Here is a 17985-nt window from a genome sequence, read left to right as displayed (position 1 = left end):
ACACTGGCACTTCTGTTATCTTATTAAGAGAGCAGACTAGTATTTTGTAGATTTGTCAAAAAAGTAGTCTTGTTGTGTGTTGTCCGTACATCATGTTATAGGGGCCCTGCAACACTTTTTCAAGTAGCAATGGAATTGAATCACTAAAGGAACTTATTGCCTCACGAATTCACTGCCGCGAAAAGTTTTAGATTCTGTCCATTATGAGCAGAGTTGCAAATATTCGTTGCAAGCTGCAATTCAATTCTCTCTTTTCACGACTAAAGCGCTGAAAGCTAAGCAGGGAAAGATGGCACAGGGAAAGATGGCACAGGGAAAGAAAATACATCACGCGCGCCTCGTAGCCTTGAGCACTTTACCTCTCTTCTCTCTCTCTCCTTTTTTTTTCGCTTCAAATACCTAACTTTTCAGTGTGATCATACGCGCACGCGTGGACAAGTCGTGGCCTCCCACGGCGACCACCGAGCACGCCATGCTCAAATCAGCCAATGGCTGATACAACGGCTGCAACGAGTGATTTTTGAGCTTGTTGCGTCCTTAGTCAAGAGAAGAGAGAGCAATTTTTAGCTGACTTTAAGAATTCATTGTGAATTTCAGGTCACGTGCTGTGTTATAATAATTGGCTCGCGCATTCTCGGAAGCCTCAACTACTGATCAGCGACATTGTCTGGTCATGCCCAAAAAGTGTTGCAGGGCTCCTTTAAGGTGTTCATGTTCACAGATATGTGTGCACCTTTAAACAGATGCATACTGCATAATTTTTCCTTTGTTCACCTAGTTTAGACTCAACAAATGTATTTGCTATAAATTGTTCCCCAATAATATTCTCTACAGACATGTCTTTCCAAAGCACTCATTTCACTTGATAATACACAATGTGTGTGTGCATGTTTGTGTGTTTGTGCGTGCACACGCATTTTTTCTCTACACATTCGATCGCTCCTAAATACCATTTTGCACCGACTCTGTTGGCATAAAAGCGAGTCAATCAGGCTCCATATTTATTACATCATTGTTGCTCGCAGCCAAGGTTTCACGTAGTGGTACTTTTGTTTTGCAACCTTTCGTTGATGATCTTGGACAAAATATTTTGCGCAGCACGGTCTTCTTCATTTGAAAGTGAGCCTGAATTGCACGTGAGGAGGAACTCTCCACCTCCGCTGTGGGATTCGCCAAGGGAAGCCAGGTGTGCCCCAGGTATGTCCGAGTACTTAGTGTTTAGAACAACTTCTAGCACTGCATTCTTTGATCCTCTGTAATGCACCTAAAATGAGGGAACCCGTAAAATTGCAATTTTTCGGTGGGCTGGTAGCTATGTGTATTCCAACAGAAACGGGTAATTTTTTAGTGAGAAGTGCTCATAACAAAACGCAGACTGTTACTATATCGAAATTGGAAGGAACGTGATTTACCAAAAATGCTGTGGTTTGAAAGCTTTCCCAAAAAGGCCATTATTAATTTTTTAAGAAATTCTCTTTGATTGAAGTCAAGAACATTGACTGCTGTATTGCATTTGCTAACTAGCCATATGAAGTTATAGCAGTTGTTATCAAGTTATAATTTGTCAAATGTGACAAAACTGGCCTAGTGGCTGTAAAACTGCTATTTGGCTACAATTAGATGCAATTTGTTAAGCACATTTTTGTCGGAGATATTCACGAAGTAGCTGTTAAAAAATAAAAAGAACTATAATGTCCATTCAAGTTACATGGTGCGGCAAGCTTTGTCGGAAGACCCTCCAGACAAACTTGAGTAGGCGGTCCGTAGTGGGGGTGAGCTCACATTACATCAGTGCCACTTCATTTGAAGGTGAACGCCCCTTGTGCTTGGAAACTTCATTTAAAGATAAATGAGATGAGGGATGTGCCACTGTGAATACTAATGCGACATGTGAATTGCCAACGAGTTCCATATCATGCACCAAACACGCTGTCGGCAGCTTTGCAGTCAGCGCCTCCAGGAAAGCACACGTTGAAGCATGTGTGACATGTACGGGAGTAAGCGGGATATTTTTAAGTGGTATGACAAAAAATTTTAGTTATGACAAAAAATTTTAGTTATGAAAAGGCGACGTTTACAACTTAGCCACTTGACTTGGCTGCCATAGCGTTATCACAAGTAATCAAGTTTTATTGGAATTTATTCAAGTTTATTCAACATTGACGATAAAGCTTGCAGGAAAGTGTGCACAAGATTGGTAATACACAAGGAGGCTCAAAGTTAAGAACTGTCGGGGGGGCTCCGATACATTATGTGAACGGGAATGAACATACACATCATTAAGTGGCTACAGTATGTTCGATCAGAAAGTGAATAGTGCAAAAATAAATACAAAAGCAAAAATATGTATAGGTTTGACAGAGAAAAGGAAAAAGATAACACAGAAAGAAACAATTTTAATTTACAATAGTACAAAAGAGCAATACAACATGTACCAAACAAAAATCTGTTGCTAAGGTGAAGACAGATGTTTCAAAAATATTTATTTACTTGGTTTTTAAATGCATATTTCGTGGTTGATGATTTAAAGATGTAAGGAAGGGAATTCTGCAGCTTGGTTCCCGTAAACCAAGGGGGTGAACTTACCGTAGCTCATGCGAATCTTGGGCAGATGATTACCCAGTTCAGAAAACCTAATAATGTTGTTTTCCATGACAATGTTATCAATATGTACAGTACCATGAAAAAGCCTATACATCACAATGGATAACTTCAGCTGAAATAGTTGATGAAGAGGATGGATATTAATACCTGTGTCACACGGGCGCGCAAAAAGTCTTTTAAGTAAGCGGTCTTTTACGAAGTTGAAAGACTTTTAACAAAGAGGTGTTTGCGGCGCAGACACACGGCAGCAACGATCTCCTTTTAGTGTTTTCGTTCGAAGACGCTAGCGAAAACGTGGCGCTAGCAGTTAAAAGACAAGCAATGAAAATTAAACGATGTATCACGATGTACAAATTAAAGACTTGTTGCACTGCTCGTTTCTTCAAATAAATTTGAGAATAAGAGATGAAGAAACACCAATGTGAATGTTTTTTGCACTAGATAAGGAAGCATGCCCATAACTAGCGACGTGCACATGTCCGTCTGACACCACTGTGCTTTTATTTACCGTATTTGTTTTTCGCTGCTCTCGACTGCTCCCGACACGTTATGGGCGACCGTACGGGAGAAAAAGCGAGGATCGCAAGCCTCACGGCCTGCCTTCTCGCTCTGGAAAGCGAGGCAGACGCTGCAAAAGCCGCCAAGGAGAGGATAAAGCAGCGCAAGACCGAGCGTCACCACGTGATATTGCCGACGCGTTGTAGCTGCTTACGAGAGTAGAAAAGGAAATAACCATTAAAAGAGTTCATTACACTTTCTGCAGGATATGAAATTTGTTTTTACAAAGAGTTTTGGTGACAGAAAAATAAGCATTCGCTCTTTTTTTCCCAGCACTCGAAAATTGCTGGCGCCCACTGGTTTCGAGGCTACTCATTCGGAGCCGTAAAAGAGATCGACGAACGCCGTTTACGAAAAAGACCGCTTCTGAAAAAGAGTTCGCTCTGTGCCGTGTGTCTGCTGTCAGGAACTCCTCTTCGGAAAAAGACCGCTTACTTAAAAGACTTTTAAGTGCCTGTGTGACAGGGGTATTAAATTCTGATAAGGTGGCATTGCATTGGTTAAGGTTGCATTGCATTGGCTGAAGGTCATGAGATGAAGTGCTTGATTTTGCACGTGTTGAAGTTGGTTGAGGTAGGTGAAATATGTGTTGCCCCAGGCTGATATGCAATAAGATAGATAGCTGTGAATATATACGTGATAAAGGGGATGGATATGTGGCTGAAAATGGCACCTATTCCAAAGGTTATCTTGCGAATGAATGATTGTGCATGAAGATTGAACTTTATATGCCTGTCTAGGTCTACCCCAAGAAACTTAGTGCGATCAGACAGTTATTGTCCAAACGTACAGATGCAGATTGTGAGTATATATATGTGACCATTTCCTTGCAGGATCACGGTACTGTGCAATAAATGTTGTGTAGGGCTTGTAATACGCTGGGTCAAAAGCTACGTTGAAAAGAGATATCTTAGTACTGCCCTCGCTGCCAGATAAACAGTAAGCAAGTCATTCAGCAGTGTTATGCATTACGCTCATGATTTTGAGCTGTGTAAAGGACATAAGACGGTTGAAAAGAACATAGTACAGGCACTATACTCTGTTCCAGAAGTTCCATGCAGCAGAGCCAAGGCTACACGACCCTCGAACGCAGGTTGTTGCGAAGCAAGATGTAGTGCACCGTATACATAGCCCATTGTTTGTTCTCGTGACATTTACAAGCGGTCTCGTCGGAGGATTTTTACTTGGAGGCTTCTCTGCGTGTTGTAGCTGTGATTTGTATGACAGTTTTGTCACATTTTCTTTAGAAAACAATTTTTGTGGTTCCATGATACTGAAGAAATAGTTCTTGTTTGTGCGTGTTATAACATGCAAATGACAAAAGAAATAAGGCTTGTGTGGCTCGTATGCGTTATGTTTTTACTTATAAAGTACGAAGGAATGGTACCACACCGTCTAAACTTTTGTGAGTAGTCCGCACAGCCCAAGCGTCCACAGCGCCACGGAAAACCCAGTCTTGGGTTGTGATTAGTCTGCGGTGGCAGATTTGGTCACTCCTACCAAAATGGCGGTGCCTGGTTCACCTGTGCGATATTGTTCCCGGGTCAGCTTTTACGACAAGGAAGCTAAGCAGTTGGCTCTAAATGTGTTCAGGACATTGCGTAAGGAGGGCAGCAGAAGTGCAAGCATGAGCTCTCTCATTAAGAGAACGGCTGAATTCACAACGTCAGCGAGCGTTCGCTGCACAAGTGGGTAGTGGAGCACGATAAGCATGGCGAGGCACTGGGAATAGAGCCATCATTTCTTATCGAACCCGAGCGGCACCTCGCATGCCCATAGGCTTGCGTATACGAAATCTGATGAAGCGTGGCACTTTCATATTCAATTTGGCTAGTGCGGCGCTTTCCACAGAAACATGAGCCACAGATCCCTATCTCTCAATTGTCTACATGCAAGTATCTCGAAGACGCGCACTTTTACGGAGCCGAGGAGAATATTTAAACGCTTTCACAATTACAGCTCATCTCACTACGCAGTTGCACAGTGTCCCGAGATGCTCTTGCCGCTTTCGCTGCAGCGCACGTTGCTGGCAGACGACAGGGCACGAAAGGATACACTTAGATGTGCTCGCCCTCCTGATTAGTTGAGAAGGCCTGTAGCTTCCACAGTGCTGCACGGAACTTCTGGAACAGAGTATATCTCTTGTCCATTGTGCTGTTCAACATCATGAAGCAACGCCAGAAAGATGTGACCGGACGACACTCCATGCGCATGCTTGTTCACTCCATGCGCATGCTTGTTCCTGCGCTTTCCAGACGATGCATTGGCAGAAATAGCCAGGCAGACGGAAAACTTTGCCCTTCAGCAAAAAAGCACACGGTCGAGCCGCCCATTGAGCTACTCAGCGGCTGTGGCCGGCTCCAGCTCAACCAGGCCATCAAGAGCTGCGGACAGCCCACCGCATCCTCCGGCCCCTCCTGTCAACCGTAGCCCTGGTAAGTTAAGTTGTGGGCACGGTGTAAGATAACACAGGAGAGCAAACTCTGCCACCGCACAGTGCATTCACTCAGTACAAACTTTGCACCACTCACGACGCATAGCAATGTCTGTCAAGGTACATAGAACTCATTCAACGACCTGTTCTCTCAAGCGCATGTGACTATAAGTAGGGGGGGGGGGGGGGGGGGGAGCGGCAAACGGGGATCAGACGACAAAATGCATAGCCAAGCAAATGCAGAAATGTGGCGAAGCAGGACCATGCACCATTGCCATAGCAACGGCAGAGAGAACCTGTGCTTGTGGCTCTGGTTGAGGACTGGCATCTCTGTTCTGCGGCTCTTTTTCATTCGTAGTACCATCTAGAGAACATACTGTAAAGCATGAATCAGCATTGCAGAATGTGTCCCTTTCAAATGAGTAGAGTCGGCTCTGCGGTCTGATTTTTTTTTTTTTGGGGGGGGGGTCATGGATGGTCGTAGAAGCTCACGGTTTTGAGAAGGGGCCAAATATAATAAATCTCGGTTATTAGATCTGCTCATATGCACACCCACAAACTAAATACGTCCAAATTAACGAGAGTTTTGTGCCGTAGGTGTATGCATATGTTTGACAGGATCAGATAGCACGTCAAATTGAGTGTGTTTCCTAATCAAAGGTGGTCATAATAAGCAGATTTTACTGCACTGCTTCTTGCTCAAAAAACCTTGGTCGCCTTAAAACTGCTTCGCATTTCTTTTCATTCATGAATCACCTCCCTCCACTTAGTTATGTGTGGAAAGAAAACTGTGCCTCGTTGGGAGCGGACAATGAATACAAAAAAAAAAAAAACATTTATGTCGCATAGTTCATTATGTCGGGGTTTGTTGCATTGGTGTTCAACTGTGTAATTTGTTGCTACTTGCACGTCTGAGAATAGTCCTGTTTGTTTTTCTTGGCTTCTGGTATTTCCTGGAAGACAACTACTGGAATCGTTCGACTTTAGAGATAAGGCTTCCTTTTAGGCACCTACTTTTAAAATCTGCCATGATGGAGCTGCGTAGGGAACACCTGGCGCCTTGAGGGGCTCAGCTTCAGACCTTTGATGGAGCCTTGTGCAAAGGTCTCTGGCCTCATTTTGCCCGTCTTCTCACGTACAGGTGTTGTAGGCCAAAAGCCCGCTGGGCTTGCTGTGGAGCCTCCGCTGAAGTCGAAATCTGCTTCGCTTGGCCATTCCTGGGATGCCATGAGTAGGGCACTGCCTGACCTTCCAGTCGACACGTATTCCTTAGCAGATAAACCGAAGGAACCTTGGCTGGAAACACCGGATCCGAAGCAGGAAATTGCGCCTGTGCTTAGAAGTAAGTACTGAGTGCCAACGTGATGCACTTCTGTTATTTCTTGCGATGGGCCATCTTTATTTCCACTGTGACATTATGAAATTTTTTGTTTTTCTGCGTCAGTGTTCAAAAACTCTCTCTCTAGCAGTTGCAGCTACTTAGGGAATAGAGTAGATTCTTTGAGGTAGTTGGTTATGCACATTCTGGAATGAATGAGTGATGTGAAACAAAATAAAGGGGGAAAATGGGGGTGGCACGAGTGTGTATAGAAATGTCAAAAGACAGGTTGTACGAACATGGACACAAGAGATGTCAAGACACTGCAATTGCCACAGATGCAGTGTTTTAGATGTCTTGACTTCTCTATTCTGTCCTTGTTTGCACCCCTTGTCTTTTAACATCAATACATATAAACGAGCTCAGCTCTCTGTTATTCTGTGCAGGAGTATATCTGTCATACACTCGTTCTATGCTTTTTGGTACCTATTGTAGAACCATTGCACAGCTGGTGATGGGATGAAAAATAACTCTCAACGATAATACAAAAAGTCAGCTGTAATAAAGTACGGGGCAATCAGAGGTAGCTGATTACTATTGTTACGATTGGAATGAAAAGGCATGGTAGGAAAGACATTGTAACATGTCATGAAAATAACTATCCTCTGGTTGTTGCCAAGATACTGGAAACACCGTGAGTGATGGCAGAGAAGCAATATTGGACTGGGTAGGTTAGGAAACCTCTAGTTGGAATAGATAATTATGAGAGGGAGTTGGCTGAAGCCCATCAAGAGAGGCCTTCATCTTGTCATTAAGTTCATTTAGGCTGACGAAATGTGGCGGTGAACCTTCACGTTGTTTCTGTTGCAGATATGTGTGCCTCCTTCTCTCCGGGCAACCTGCGGACAAGCAGCACATATTCTGTACCTTCTCCCGACGCTACCTACAGTCCGTGGTCAACGCCAAGGCCCACGCCTACAGACTTTGCTTCTCCATGGAAGGGCACAGCGGCCAACAACCCACCAGTTGGCATGGTCCCTACAAGCCAGTGGGGTGCCCCAGATGTGAGAGCGCCCTCAGCTCACAGTGAAGCCGACCGCTGGGCACCCAGCGCAACACAGCGTCCCATTGGATCTGGTGATACCACTGTGAGTCAGCTTTGTGAGGCCTTTTTGCACATAATGAATCATCTTTTGTAATAGTGCTCATTGTAGTTAAAAATCTGATGATAATTTATCGTCTTACATGCTTAATTTCGAAGCTGCGTTGTCAGAGATGTCCTCTCGCAGCACTTGATATTCAGTGATATCAAGGGCACTTTAAATCGAGCACCTCTTGAAGGCATGGGGAATGAGCACCGCGGGAATGCTGGTCCAAGCCGTGGCAATGCATGTGCACAGCATCGCTGGCAAGGCCCATTTCAGTCATCCTGCAGGCATCACTTTTGGTTCTCTGAACCTCATCCATTCCATATACAGTTGAACCCCGCTGCAATGAAACTCATGGGGTGCGGAAAATATTTCGTTGAAGCGAAAATTTCGCTGTAGTGAAATTGAAAAAATATAGCTGATCTGAGCTAGCAAAACAAAGGAACGTTTATTCTTCAAATTAAAAAAAGTGTCCACTGCTTCCTATTCTTTCCCAGCAGCGTCACGACGCAATTCACAGTCATGCATAGCGAGGCCATGGTTAAAATGACGCTGAAACAACGCCTACAGCCGCTTTCGTAAACGTACCAAACAGTTGCATTCACACATTTACACCAGCAGCTGTCCGCCGTCTAGTGTATCCGACAACGCCGAGATGGAGACAGGGTATCATGGAGTGGTGGCTTTTGCCTTATTCTATACCATTCTTATCATCCATCACTCGTGGCTAGCTGATTTGGTTGATAATGCGAACGAACAGCTGCTCTGATTAGGTACCACACTGGCCAAGTGCGAATACAATGATAAGTGTTGGAATCGGAAAAGGCATCGCTCTGCCCAGCAGCTGCGTGAAGGAAACCATGAACTGAGCGACTGAGCTTCAGCTTCGGATCGTTTGCGGCTCAAAAGCAAGCCAGTGGCAAAAGCAGGGCCATCCTCCATGCTGCAGGGCAGTCTCATTGCCATCGCTTTTGAGCAATGGAGGCGCCGATGCTTGCTGAACAGCGACGGTTTCTGGTGGTGCCAAGAAGTGTTTTAGACTTTGTCGATGTATTTTCAGGTTCGCTGATTGCTTCAAAGTGTCAAAGATTGGGTTTCCTGTATAGCAATAAATATCTGAGCCCGGAACTGCATCGTGAAATTTCGTTGAAGCGGGATGGCAGTAGAAAAAGTGTTCGTTGTGGCGGCAATATTTATGCATTGACTCCTATGGACTGCTGACGGGGAACCATGAATTTTTTTTAGCAGAAATTTCGTTGAAGCGGCGTTCAGTGTAGCGGGGTTCGACTGTACAGGCACTTTATGTGGTTCTTAGGTGGTTTATTTAGGCACATGTTGAGCGGTTGCAGCTGGGATGTCATCCCGCGATGAACACACTGTGGGAGTCGTGCAGCAGTCAATTCACAGAGGTGTCACCAAAACGCGTCGAACACAAGTGTCAATAGAAGCTCCAGCAGTACTCCGTTGCTCCCGAACAAAGCCTGTCAATGTATCTTCAACGTTGTAAAATGCTCCATTTTTCAGCCCCTAGAAACTTCTCGGGTCACTGCGCACAAGGAAGGCTTCCTCCCGTTTCCCAACCACGAATTCTTCGCTTGTTTATGCTGAACTGCCGCTTCGCAGTAAGGTTGCCAATGGTTTCAGCTGCTGAGGCCACCTTAGCCAAATATACTGCCTTTTTTGTTTCTCACATGGCGCAATATCATGACCATCATAATGTGCGCCAAGTAGTTGCAACCACGGCTGATACATGTAGAACTAATGCTGCATAACACAGAAGCATGATGATGATGATGATAGCACTGCACAGTGCCCAAACACAAACTGTGAATCCAGCTGAAAATTTTTGGGATTCGCGTATAGCATGAGGCATAAATTTTGCATCATAAAATCTAGGAAAAGAAAGTGTGGACTATATGCGGACTAATGTTTCATTTCTGAATGGTATTAAACCTCTGGAATCTGGAAAGGCAAATGGTAAGCCTACAGTTGAACTCGGATATGGCGAATCTGAAAGAGATCACAGAAAGTTTTGTTATATAGTAAACGCTCATGAATTTTTATTTAACCAAACTGTTGGACAATGTGTGAATTAACTGAATGCCAAATTATCAAAAGTATCTAGAAAGCAATAAACATGTCTGTTATATCAATACACTTTCATTTTCTTGATACATAAATTCTGTACTTATTGCATAAGAGCAATGTAGAAGCCACCATTTTCGTCAACGTGCGAGCTTGTTCACAATGCGACGATGGCGGGCTCCTGTGTTTAATTAAATTAACTCAAAACACGCTCTGCACGCCTCTCTTATTACATATATCGCTGCCGCCACCACTTACCACACACACGGGCAATAGTTGTTTTGTGAGTGAAATGGTCAGCTACGGATGGTTCAGTAAAACTTGTTGGGTTAGTTGGTGCATGCTACAATAAAACCAGACGCTGCAAACTACCGAGATGGATAGGCGAAACACAGTTGGCCTAGCCCCAACATGAAGCAGTGCTCAGAATTCGCATTAGGCAGTATCATATTCATTGTTGAATTTTTTATTTCACTATCAGAGATGGTTGTCACTACTTAATTGGTAATTAAGAAGTTCACATTGCTGGAAAAACTCCTTTTTGCTCACTAGCAGAGAAGATCGTAGAGTACATCATTGGTAAGAGGCGACATTGGCCTAATTGAAGATGGGTGACATAATTGGCAGGAGGTTTATATAGTTCATGTTAGGGCCTGATGAAACCTGTAATTAAAGCATTGTGAAATGCATGTGTTGTGAGGTTCTGCCTTGCAGGTGATACCAGGCAGGATGATTTGCAAATGGAAACATTTGTCGTGGTAGGGTGGGGTTAAATTGCAAGATGGCATGCAGAAAATTGACCAAAGCAGTGAACGACACTATTCTGGTGAACATTTATGTGTACGCTGAGCATTTCACTCCAGTAAACAAAATTTTAACAAACTAATTGTTTGCACTCCTGCACTGGCCTTCTAGGGTTTCATATATATACTTTATGTTGTATCTATCTCTTGAGCTTGTACCGTGAATAGTGGAAGAAGCTTTTGTAATCAATATGAAATGCTTCTGGCTGTCGATGGGGATTAGGGAAAGCTGATAAAAGAAACTTGCTGGTGATGCCATGATGCCCTCCACTCTCTTTTTGTGGTTCTTAAGGCCAATGTCCGCACCCCATTGAAGCTTGTACAAGAACCCTGCAGGGCCTATGATGCTCTTTTCAGTTGCCCTAGAGGCCATGGCATCTTACAGCTCTAGATTAGTTGCAGTACATGCTTATTGTATGGTACATGTATGAGAGCATAGATTTGGCCTTTGTACGTAGGCACGTTCAATCTTGCTGAAACACTTCGGAATGCCTTCATTGTTTGAGCTTATAGTCAGCAGCCCACATGGTATTGGCTTGACTTCATATTATGAATGTTACCACCAGCTGTCAGTCATTATGAGGGCTACTAGAGTAATCTATTTCCTACTGTCCTTCCTCCGTCCCTTTCTTTCTCTCTCTCTCGTTATTACTGCAGCGAGCGAAGAGAAGCTCAGGGAGAAAGGTAAGCCATATCAAAAGATCACAGGTTGTCATTGTGAAAGAAATTTACTCATTATTTTTTTCTTTAACTTATAATTATAACAGGCACTTTCTGTAGTGTCGGACTGTAGTCAGCCCTCAATATCAGTGTGTCAATTCTCTGACAGGCCATTTAAACCGGTAGAAGAATTTTTTCTGGCATGTCAGATATACTGTATTTTTGTTTCACCTAACCACAAGTTTTGCAATACCAATGCTTGTAATGAATATTGGATATATTGTAGGTATTTTGATATCAGATGTGTCTCCATTAAAATTAAATTGATTTTCGTGTGCATTTCATTTCTTGAGATAGTAAGGGGCATCAATGTATATTTATTAGGAACATATAGCTTGTATGCATACTTTTTAATGTTACTGTGTTACTGGAATACCGTATTGCGTTTACCGTGTTACTATAAGGCATGTTTTAGAACAGTTTCAGCTCCCCACATGTAGACCTTTACACACGTATGCTAAACATGATACAGTCAAACCTCTTTAATACGTACCCGCTTAATATGTAACTGCGGTTTATACGTAGTAGCGAGGAATCCCCCGCCCTATCTCCATTGAACCCCATGTATTGGCTGACCGCTTAAGCCGTAGTCGCTTGTGGTGTTATGTACGGTTAGTACGTACTATTTTCGTTCTCTTTATCCATGCACAGGCCGAAAATCGGCAAAATTTCGTGCGCACAGACGGTCGATACACTCCATGTGGCGATCGGACAACAACCACCAGCGATAGTGACGTCACAACATGGCCACGATGACGTATTTTTTGCGCGTACGTCTGTTGCCGATCCCATTGTGCAAGAGCATGGCCTTCAAGATCGGTTTTTGGTAACCTAGGAATTCTCGATTGCTGGTCCCGGTAGGGGGTGCAAATTCGCTGTCGCTTTCAATCCAAGCCAAGTACGTATTCTCAACGGCTCCACAGCGTCGAGCCAGGCTGAGCTCGTTTCTTTATTCGGTCGTTAGTCCTCACTTTCCCGCAGTGTTGGTCGTGGCGGCGGTGTGGTGGTGTTGCGTTACTTACGTTCTTGTGCGGCGTGTTGTGTTTTTTTTTTGTTGTTTTTTTTATTCTTGTGTTGTGCGCGAGTGGTGCGATTAAATTCGCACACTAAAACTTCTTACTATGCCGAAGTACCACGTCTTGAGCGTAAAGGAAAAACTTGAAATCATTCGCACTATTGAAAATGGGGCCAAGAAATCTGCGGTAGCCCGCGATAAGAACTTGCCGCTGACTACTGTATGCGGAATTTGGAACGCTCGCGAAAAGTTGACGGGAGGCACAGACAGCGATTTGAAGAGGTGCCGCATGAGAGACTCAGCTTATCCCGAAGTGGAAAAGGCCCTGCTTCTCTGGCTGAAGAAGGCGCGGAGCATGAACCTGCCGGTTAGCGGACCCCTTCTGACCGAAAAAGCCCTAACTTTCGCAGATCAGCTGAACTGCCCCGGTTTTGCCTGCAGCAACGGCTGGTTGTCGCGGTTTAAAGCCCGCTACGGCATCGTGGGGAAGGTTGTTTGTGGTGAGGCTGCTGCAGCAGACAAAGAAGGCGCTGTTGAATGGCAGGACACCGTTTTGCAGGAAGCCTTGACAGCCTACGATGCCGCCGACATTTTTAATTTTGATGAGTCGGCACTTTTTTATTGCCTTCTTCCAAATAGGACATTGGCATTTAAAAATGAGACGTGCACCGGCGGGAAACACGCCAAAAATCGCATATCGGTCGCTTTTGGCGTAAATATGACCGGTAGTGAGAAGCTGCCACTGATGGTCATTGGCAAGTATGGAAACCCGCGGTGCTTCAAAGGCGCTCGGCTGCCATCCGGTGTTGTTTACAAGCACAACAAAAAAGCCTGGATGACAGCCCAGCTGTTCGAGGAGTACGTGCGCCAGCTGGACCGCCGTTTTGCTGCCAAGAAAAGGAGCATTTTGATAGTGCTTGACAATGCGTCGGCGCATGTCGATGTGGGTAACCTGTCGGCTATTAAGCTGTTGTTTTTGCCGCCCAACACGACAGCGCTCGCCCAGCCCCTCGATCAGGGCATCATCCGCTCTGTCAAACAGATTTACCGCAAAAATCTTTTGCGGCGGATGTTGATCGCCATGGAGAGTGCCAAAACGTACAGTATAGACCTCCTGGGTGCTATACACCTGCTTGCACACTCATGGATGCAGGTGCAGCCTGCAACGATACGGAACTGTTTCGCGCGAGCACAATTCAAGATGCCAGAAGAAGGCAACGACGAGAACATGGAGGATAACGAGGATGGTGAGGACACCGAAGACTGCGAGAGCCTCCTTGTTGAGGTGCTCGAGCGGCAAGGAGAGGGAGTCGACAAGTTCAACTTCGGCACTTTCCGAGATGTGGACGGAGACGTCCTTACATCCCCGGACTTTTCCGACAGCGACATTGTTGCCGCCATCGCACCTCGTCCCGATTCAAGCGAAAGTGAGGAGGAGGGCGATGTCGAAGTGGACGACGGCCCCTCGTTATCCGAAGCTGCGCGTGCTGTGACTGTGATGCGAGCCTTCGCCGAGAAGCGTGGCCTAATGGACCGGCTGGCTCGCGGCCTCACCGACTTCGAAGATGCCGTCGTCGAGGCAAGGCCACCACGGCGGCAAGTGAAGATCACAGATTTTTTTGCTGCCTGTCCATAAATAAAGCTGGCGTGCCGGCGTGTGTGCGCGCGCGTGTTTGTGAGGATTGTGGCCTTCTTTTCTGACCGGTAAGTAGCCGCTAAACTGGCACTGACGGTTAATTCGTACATCGCTTAATGCGTACCAAAACGTCATTCCCGGCCAACTACGGTCTAACGAGGTTTCACTGTACCTCTATGTTTGTACAAACCACTAAATGGTGATAATTGCATTTAAACTATATTTGATTTAAATAAGATGGAAACATCGCTATGGCAAAATCATAAGAGGATTTTAGGCATACAGTATTCTGCAAAGAGGTGCAAAAATAATGGGCTACTGCACGATATTGTTGACATATTGTGCAACTACAGTCATGGACATGTTTGTTACCACTAAGCATCCATGAGGGGGAAAAAATATTGAAAAGGCAACTCATTCATAATTTATGCGGCTGCAAGGCATTTATTTACACCAGAAGTAGAATGCACTATATTTATGCAATAACGATTCTGTGCTTGCCTGGATCATCTTGACCCCTCTAGATGGCGCCACCTATCTCTGCCAAGATTGGGCTTTAGGCCTCTTACGTTTACGGCTTCGGTATTCTAAGCATCTTATATTGCTCTAGCTTTGGTAAGGCCTCTGAAACAAGGTGACTGCAATTTGCACTCGTACTTTAGCTTATTTTCAAGTGACGCCGGAAGTCTCCGCAAAGCGGACATCACGCGTAGCTACGAACAAAGGTGGATTAGAGAAGTAAGGCCGTAAACGTAAAGCCTACCCAACGAGTAGTTTACGTTTCGTAAGAAGTCTACATTCCATAAAGGCCTGCTCATATGCAGATTTCTTCTGGTATTCGGTAACACGGTAACATAAAACAAGATATGTACAAGCTTTTGTACAAGATAAAAGTTCCTTTTGATGCAATGCACATTGTCCCATTTGCCACTTCATGTCAGCTGCTTAATTGTCATTTTTTTTTTTTCTTTATTTCCCACTATAGTTTTCCGTACTCTTTTTTTCTTTTTAATATGTAGGTTTTCTTGGGTGTCCTTCATAAGAACTTACATTGAAACATTTCATGCATTTGTTGTTTGGCTACTCTTTAACACTGATAGGCTGATAGGCTTGTGTAAATGTGTGGTCAGTCACATGGGGCTATAAGTTCTCCAAACTGTTCTCCAAGCACATCCTTAGGATGTGATGACAGGTCACGCAATTACTCATGATTGTGGACATCAACTGTTGAAATGCCCTTGCTGCCATATTCACTGTAGCCTGATTTGAAACACTGGATTGCGCATATTCAACACAGGACCGAGAAAAAAACATTGATGCACAGGACAAGCGCTTGGCCTTGTCTTTGCTGTCAATGTTCAGTAAAAATTTCACAGTAAGAAATGAATGTGTGCGAGTTTAACAGTGTACGTGTGAATGTTCTTACCTTAAGTGAGTGCTGCTGCAGTTTTTTTTTCTTCTTATTTTTACAGTTAGCCTTCATGCAAGGTAAAAAATGTAAAATAATAAGTGTCGATAATTATGTTTCAGAACCTTTTATGGGAACCGGCACCGACACCAGCAGCGCCAGCAGCCGCATTACCATCTGTGTGGGGCTCTAGCTGGTGGGGCAACAACTCTGTAACGTTGCCTTCCCAAACGTCGCCATTGTCGCCAGGCGGCTTGCCCCTGGCGGACACATCACCCACCGAATCCATGTCCAATATGGTGTCGTCTCTAGGCATGGACTCCCCAGATGCCAACTTGGACCCAGCGGCATCTTTTGAAAATGTGAGTTGCAGCTGCCGCTGCTTGTAACCAGGCACAGTACTATAGCACCCCGCCTTCCGATTCTGCTTCATGGAATACCACTGTAATATCCTCAGCAAATTTCCCTGCCCAAGCAAGTGCCCCCTCCCACCATTTTCACTATTTTAGTGACTGTTTTTGTCTGATAAGGGCAAATGGAAACGATGAGTGCGTGCGTATTCAGTAACATATTTCATTATAAGCATGGGTGGTTTGCATTTTTATTTTTAGTGGCTTTTCCTCTGTCATTTTGAATTTGATCCATGACTGACCAAGGGCGCCGTTCTAAATCTTGTCGAATTATGCTTCATGGTAGGGGGAGCATTTGCTCAGAATTTTACGGTATATTTTACTTAGGTGGATGCAGTGGACTCCTCTTAAATGGAACTCAAAGGGGCAAGAAAATTTGTTGCATTTATTAGAAGTTTCATTTAAGCAAAGCCCACGAAATGAATGAAATATGGCTTTATTTCAACATCACCAACTGTGGCTGACTGAACAGAAACATTTTGAAGTACGCAATACTACTATAGTTGATTAGAAAGAAAAACGTTTCTAATATTGCTGACTCAAAAAAAAAAGGAAGTGATAACAATTTGCTTGGCCTTGTTCAAGCACTTTCTCACATAGTAGGAGTGCATTGCTGAAAGGCTGGGCAGGAACTCTGTGCCACCATCGTGTTCAAAGTAGCACTGCAACAGGATGACAGCATCTCCTGGAGCACTGTCAGCCACTAAAATGGGCTCGAGATCGCACACTATCTCATTACCCCTTGAGCACAAGTCCTCATCTTGAACTGGAACTATAGGTTCCTCAAGGCTGTCTCCTCGAGTTCACGGCGAGACATTGATTGCTTCTCAATATGTGCGGACATGTCCAATTGCTGGATTGGCTTGGCTAGGCTAGCTTTGAAAATGGTTATATGGTTGCTAGACTGCCGTGGCCCTCTCTGCTGTTCATGGCTTTTGGCCGTTTTAGTTTCATTTAACAGATGAAAGCTATAAAAAATGTTCCGATTACCCAAAACTTTTTATCATTAAATATATAGGAGACCAAACAATTATGCCTAGATAGTTTCATTTATGCGGCTTTTTCATTTAACCGAGTTTCGTTTATTGGGATTCTGCTGTACTTGCAGCCTTTTTTGTTTAGGTTAGACGTTTCTGCATGCGAATAGATGGTTAACGTTGTAAAGCAGCGTAAAACAACAAACATTGAGTAAGCATGATCTTGATGAAAACCAACAGGCAATCAAGTGAAGGAATGTTTAGAGGACATTACTCGTATTGTTTTAACTGTATTTCTTATTAGAAAGTCCTAGTTAAGCAGGCTTAACGAAATAGTGGGATTGGAACATGCATGCGCTGTTCATTAGAAGACCCATAGTGTTTACCGTATGCACGCCATCTTTCAGATTTAGTTTCACCATGTTTGCATGGTTTACATAATGTACATAAAACGTGAAGATGGTTTTGGACACAAACTTCTTTCATAGCAAATAACTCTGTAAAATGGCTTCACTTGCCTTCAGGTAGCTTCGAAGAGCGAGTATTACGGATAACTTAGCCTTGTTTTTACAGTTTCTCTCATGTCAAACGTCCCTAGGCCTAATTAGAAGATCGATTTAAGCAAATCTGCAACATAAAAATTTGCACTTTTCATGTATGGCTTATATTTATTTACTTTTATTATTACTAAAGAAAGTAGTAATCTTGCTGTGTGCAGAAATACAGGCAAACATTCATCTTCCACTAGGCGACTCCACCGTCTCAGCGTGGGCACGTTAACTCTATCCGGCTAAACTAAAATGCACTGGCCGCAACAAACGTTTGAAACACGGTAACACTATTCTCTTAACACACACTATCACACTAAC

General features: G+C 44.1%; 1 protein-coding gene across 3 annotated transcripts in view; it reads left to right on the top strand.

Annotated features, from left to right (window-relative positions):
- Positions 1-17985, top strand: part of Tmem131 (Transmembrane protein 131) — a 73584-nt gene that overhangs the window by 50735 nt on the left and 4864 nt on the right. For 2 of the 3 annotated variants that reach the window (XM_037421368.2, XM_075877674.1), the window contains exons 31-36: positions 1099-1197; positions 5418-5597; positions 6738-6938; positions 7785-8062; positions 11608-11634; positions 15852-16091. In XM_037421368.2, coding sequence (XP_037277265.1) covers positions 1099-1197; positions 5418-5597; positions 6738-6938; positions 7785-8062; positions 11608-11634; positions 15852-16091 — 1025 coding nt within the window. The remainder of the gene's footprint in view (positions 1-1098; positions 1198-5417; positions 5598-6737; positions 6939-7784; positions 8063-11607; positions 11635-15851; positions 16092-17985) is intronic. The other variant, XM_037421369.2, reaches the window with a different exon arrangement.

Source organism: Rhipicephalus microplus, chromosome 2, assembly GCF_043290135.1.
Source record: "Rhipicephalus microplus isolate Deutch F79 chromosome 2, USDA_Rmic, whole genome shotgun sequence".
Taxonomy (NCBI): domain Eukaryota; kingdom Metazoa; phylum Arthropoda; class Arachnida; order Ixodida; family Ixodidae; genus Rhipicephalus; species Rhipicephalus microplus.
This window is presented reverse-complemented; position numbering and strand designations above follow the sequence as displayed.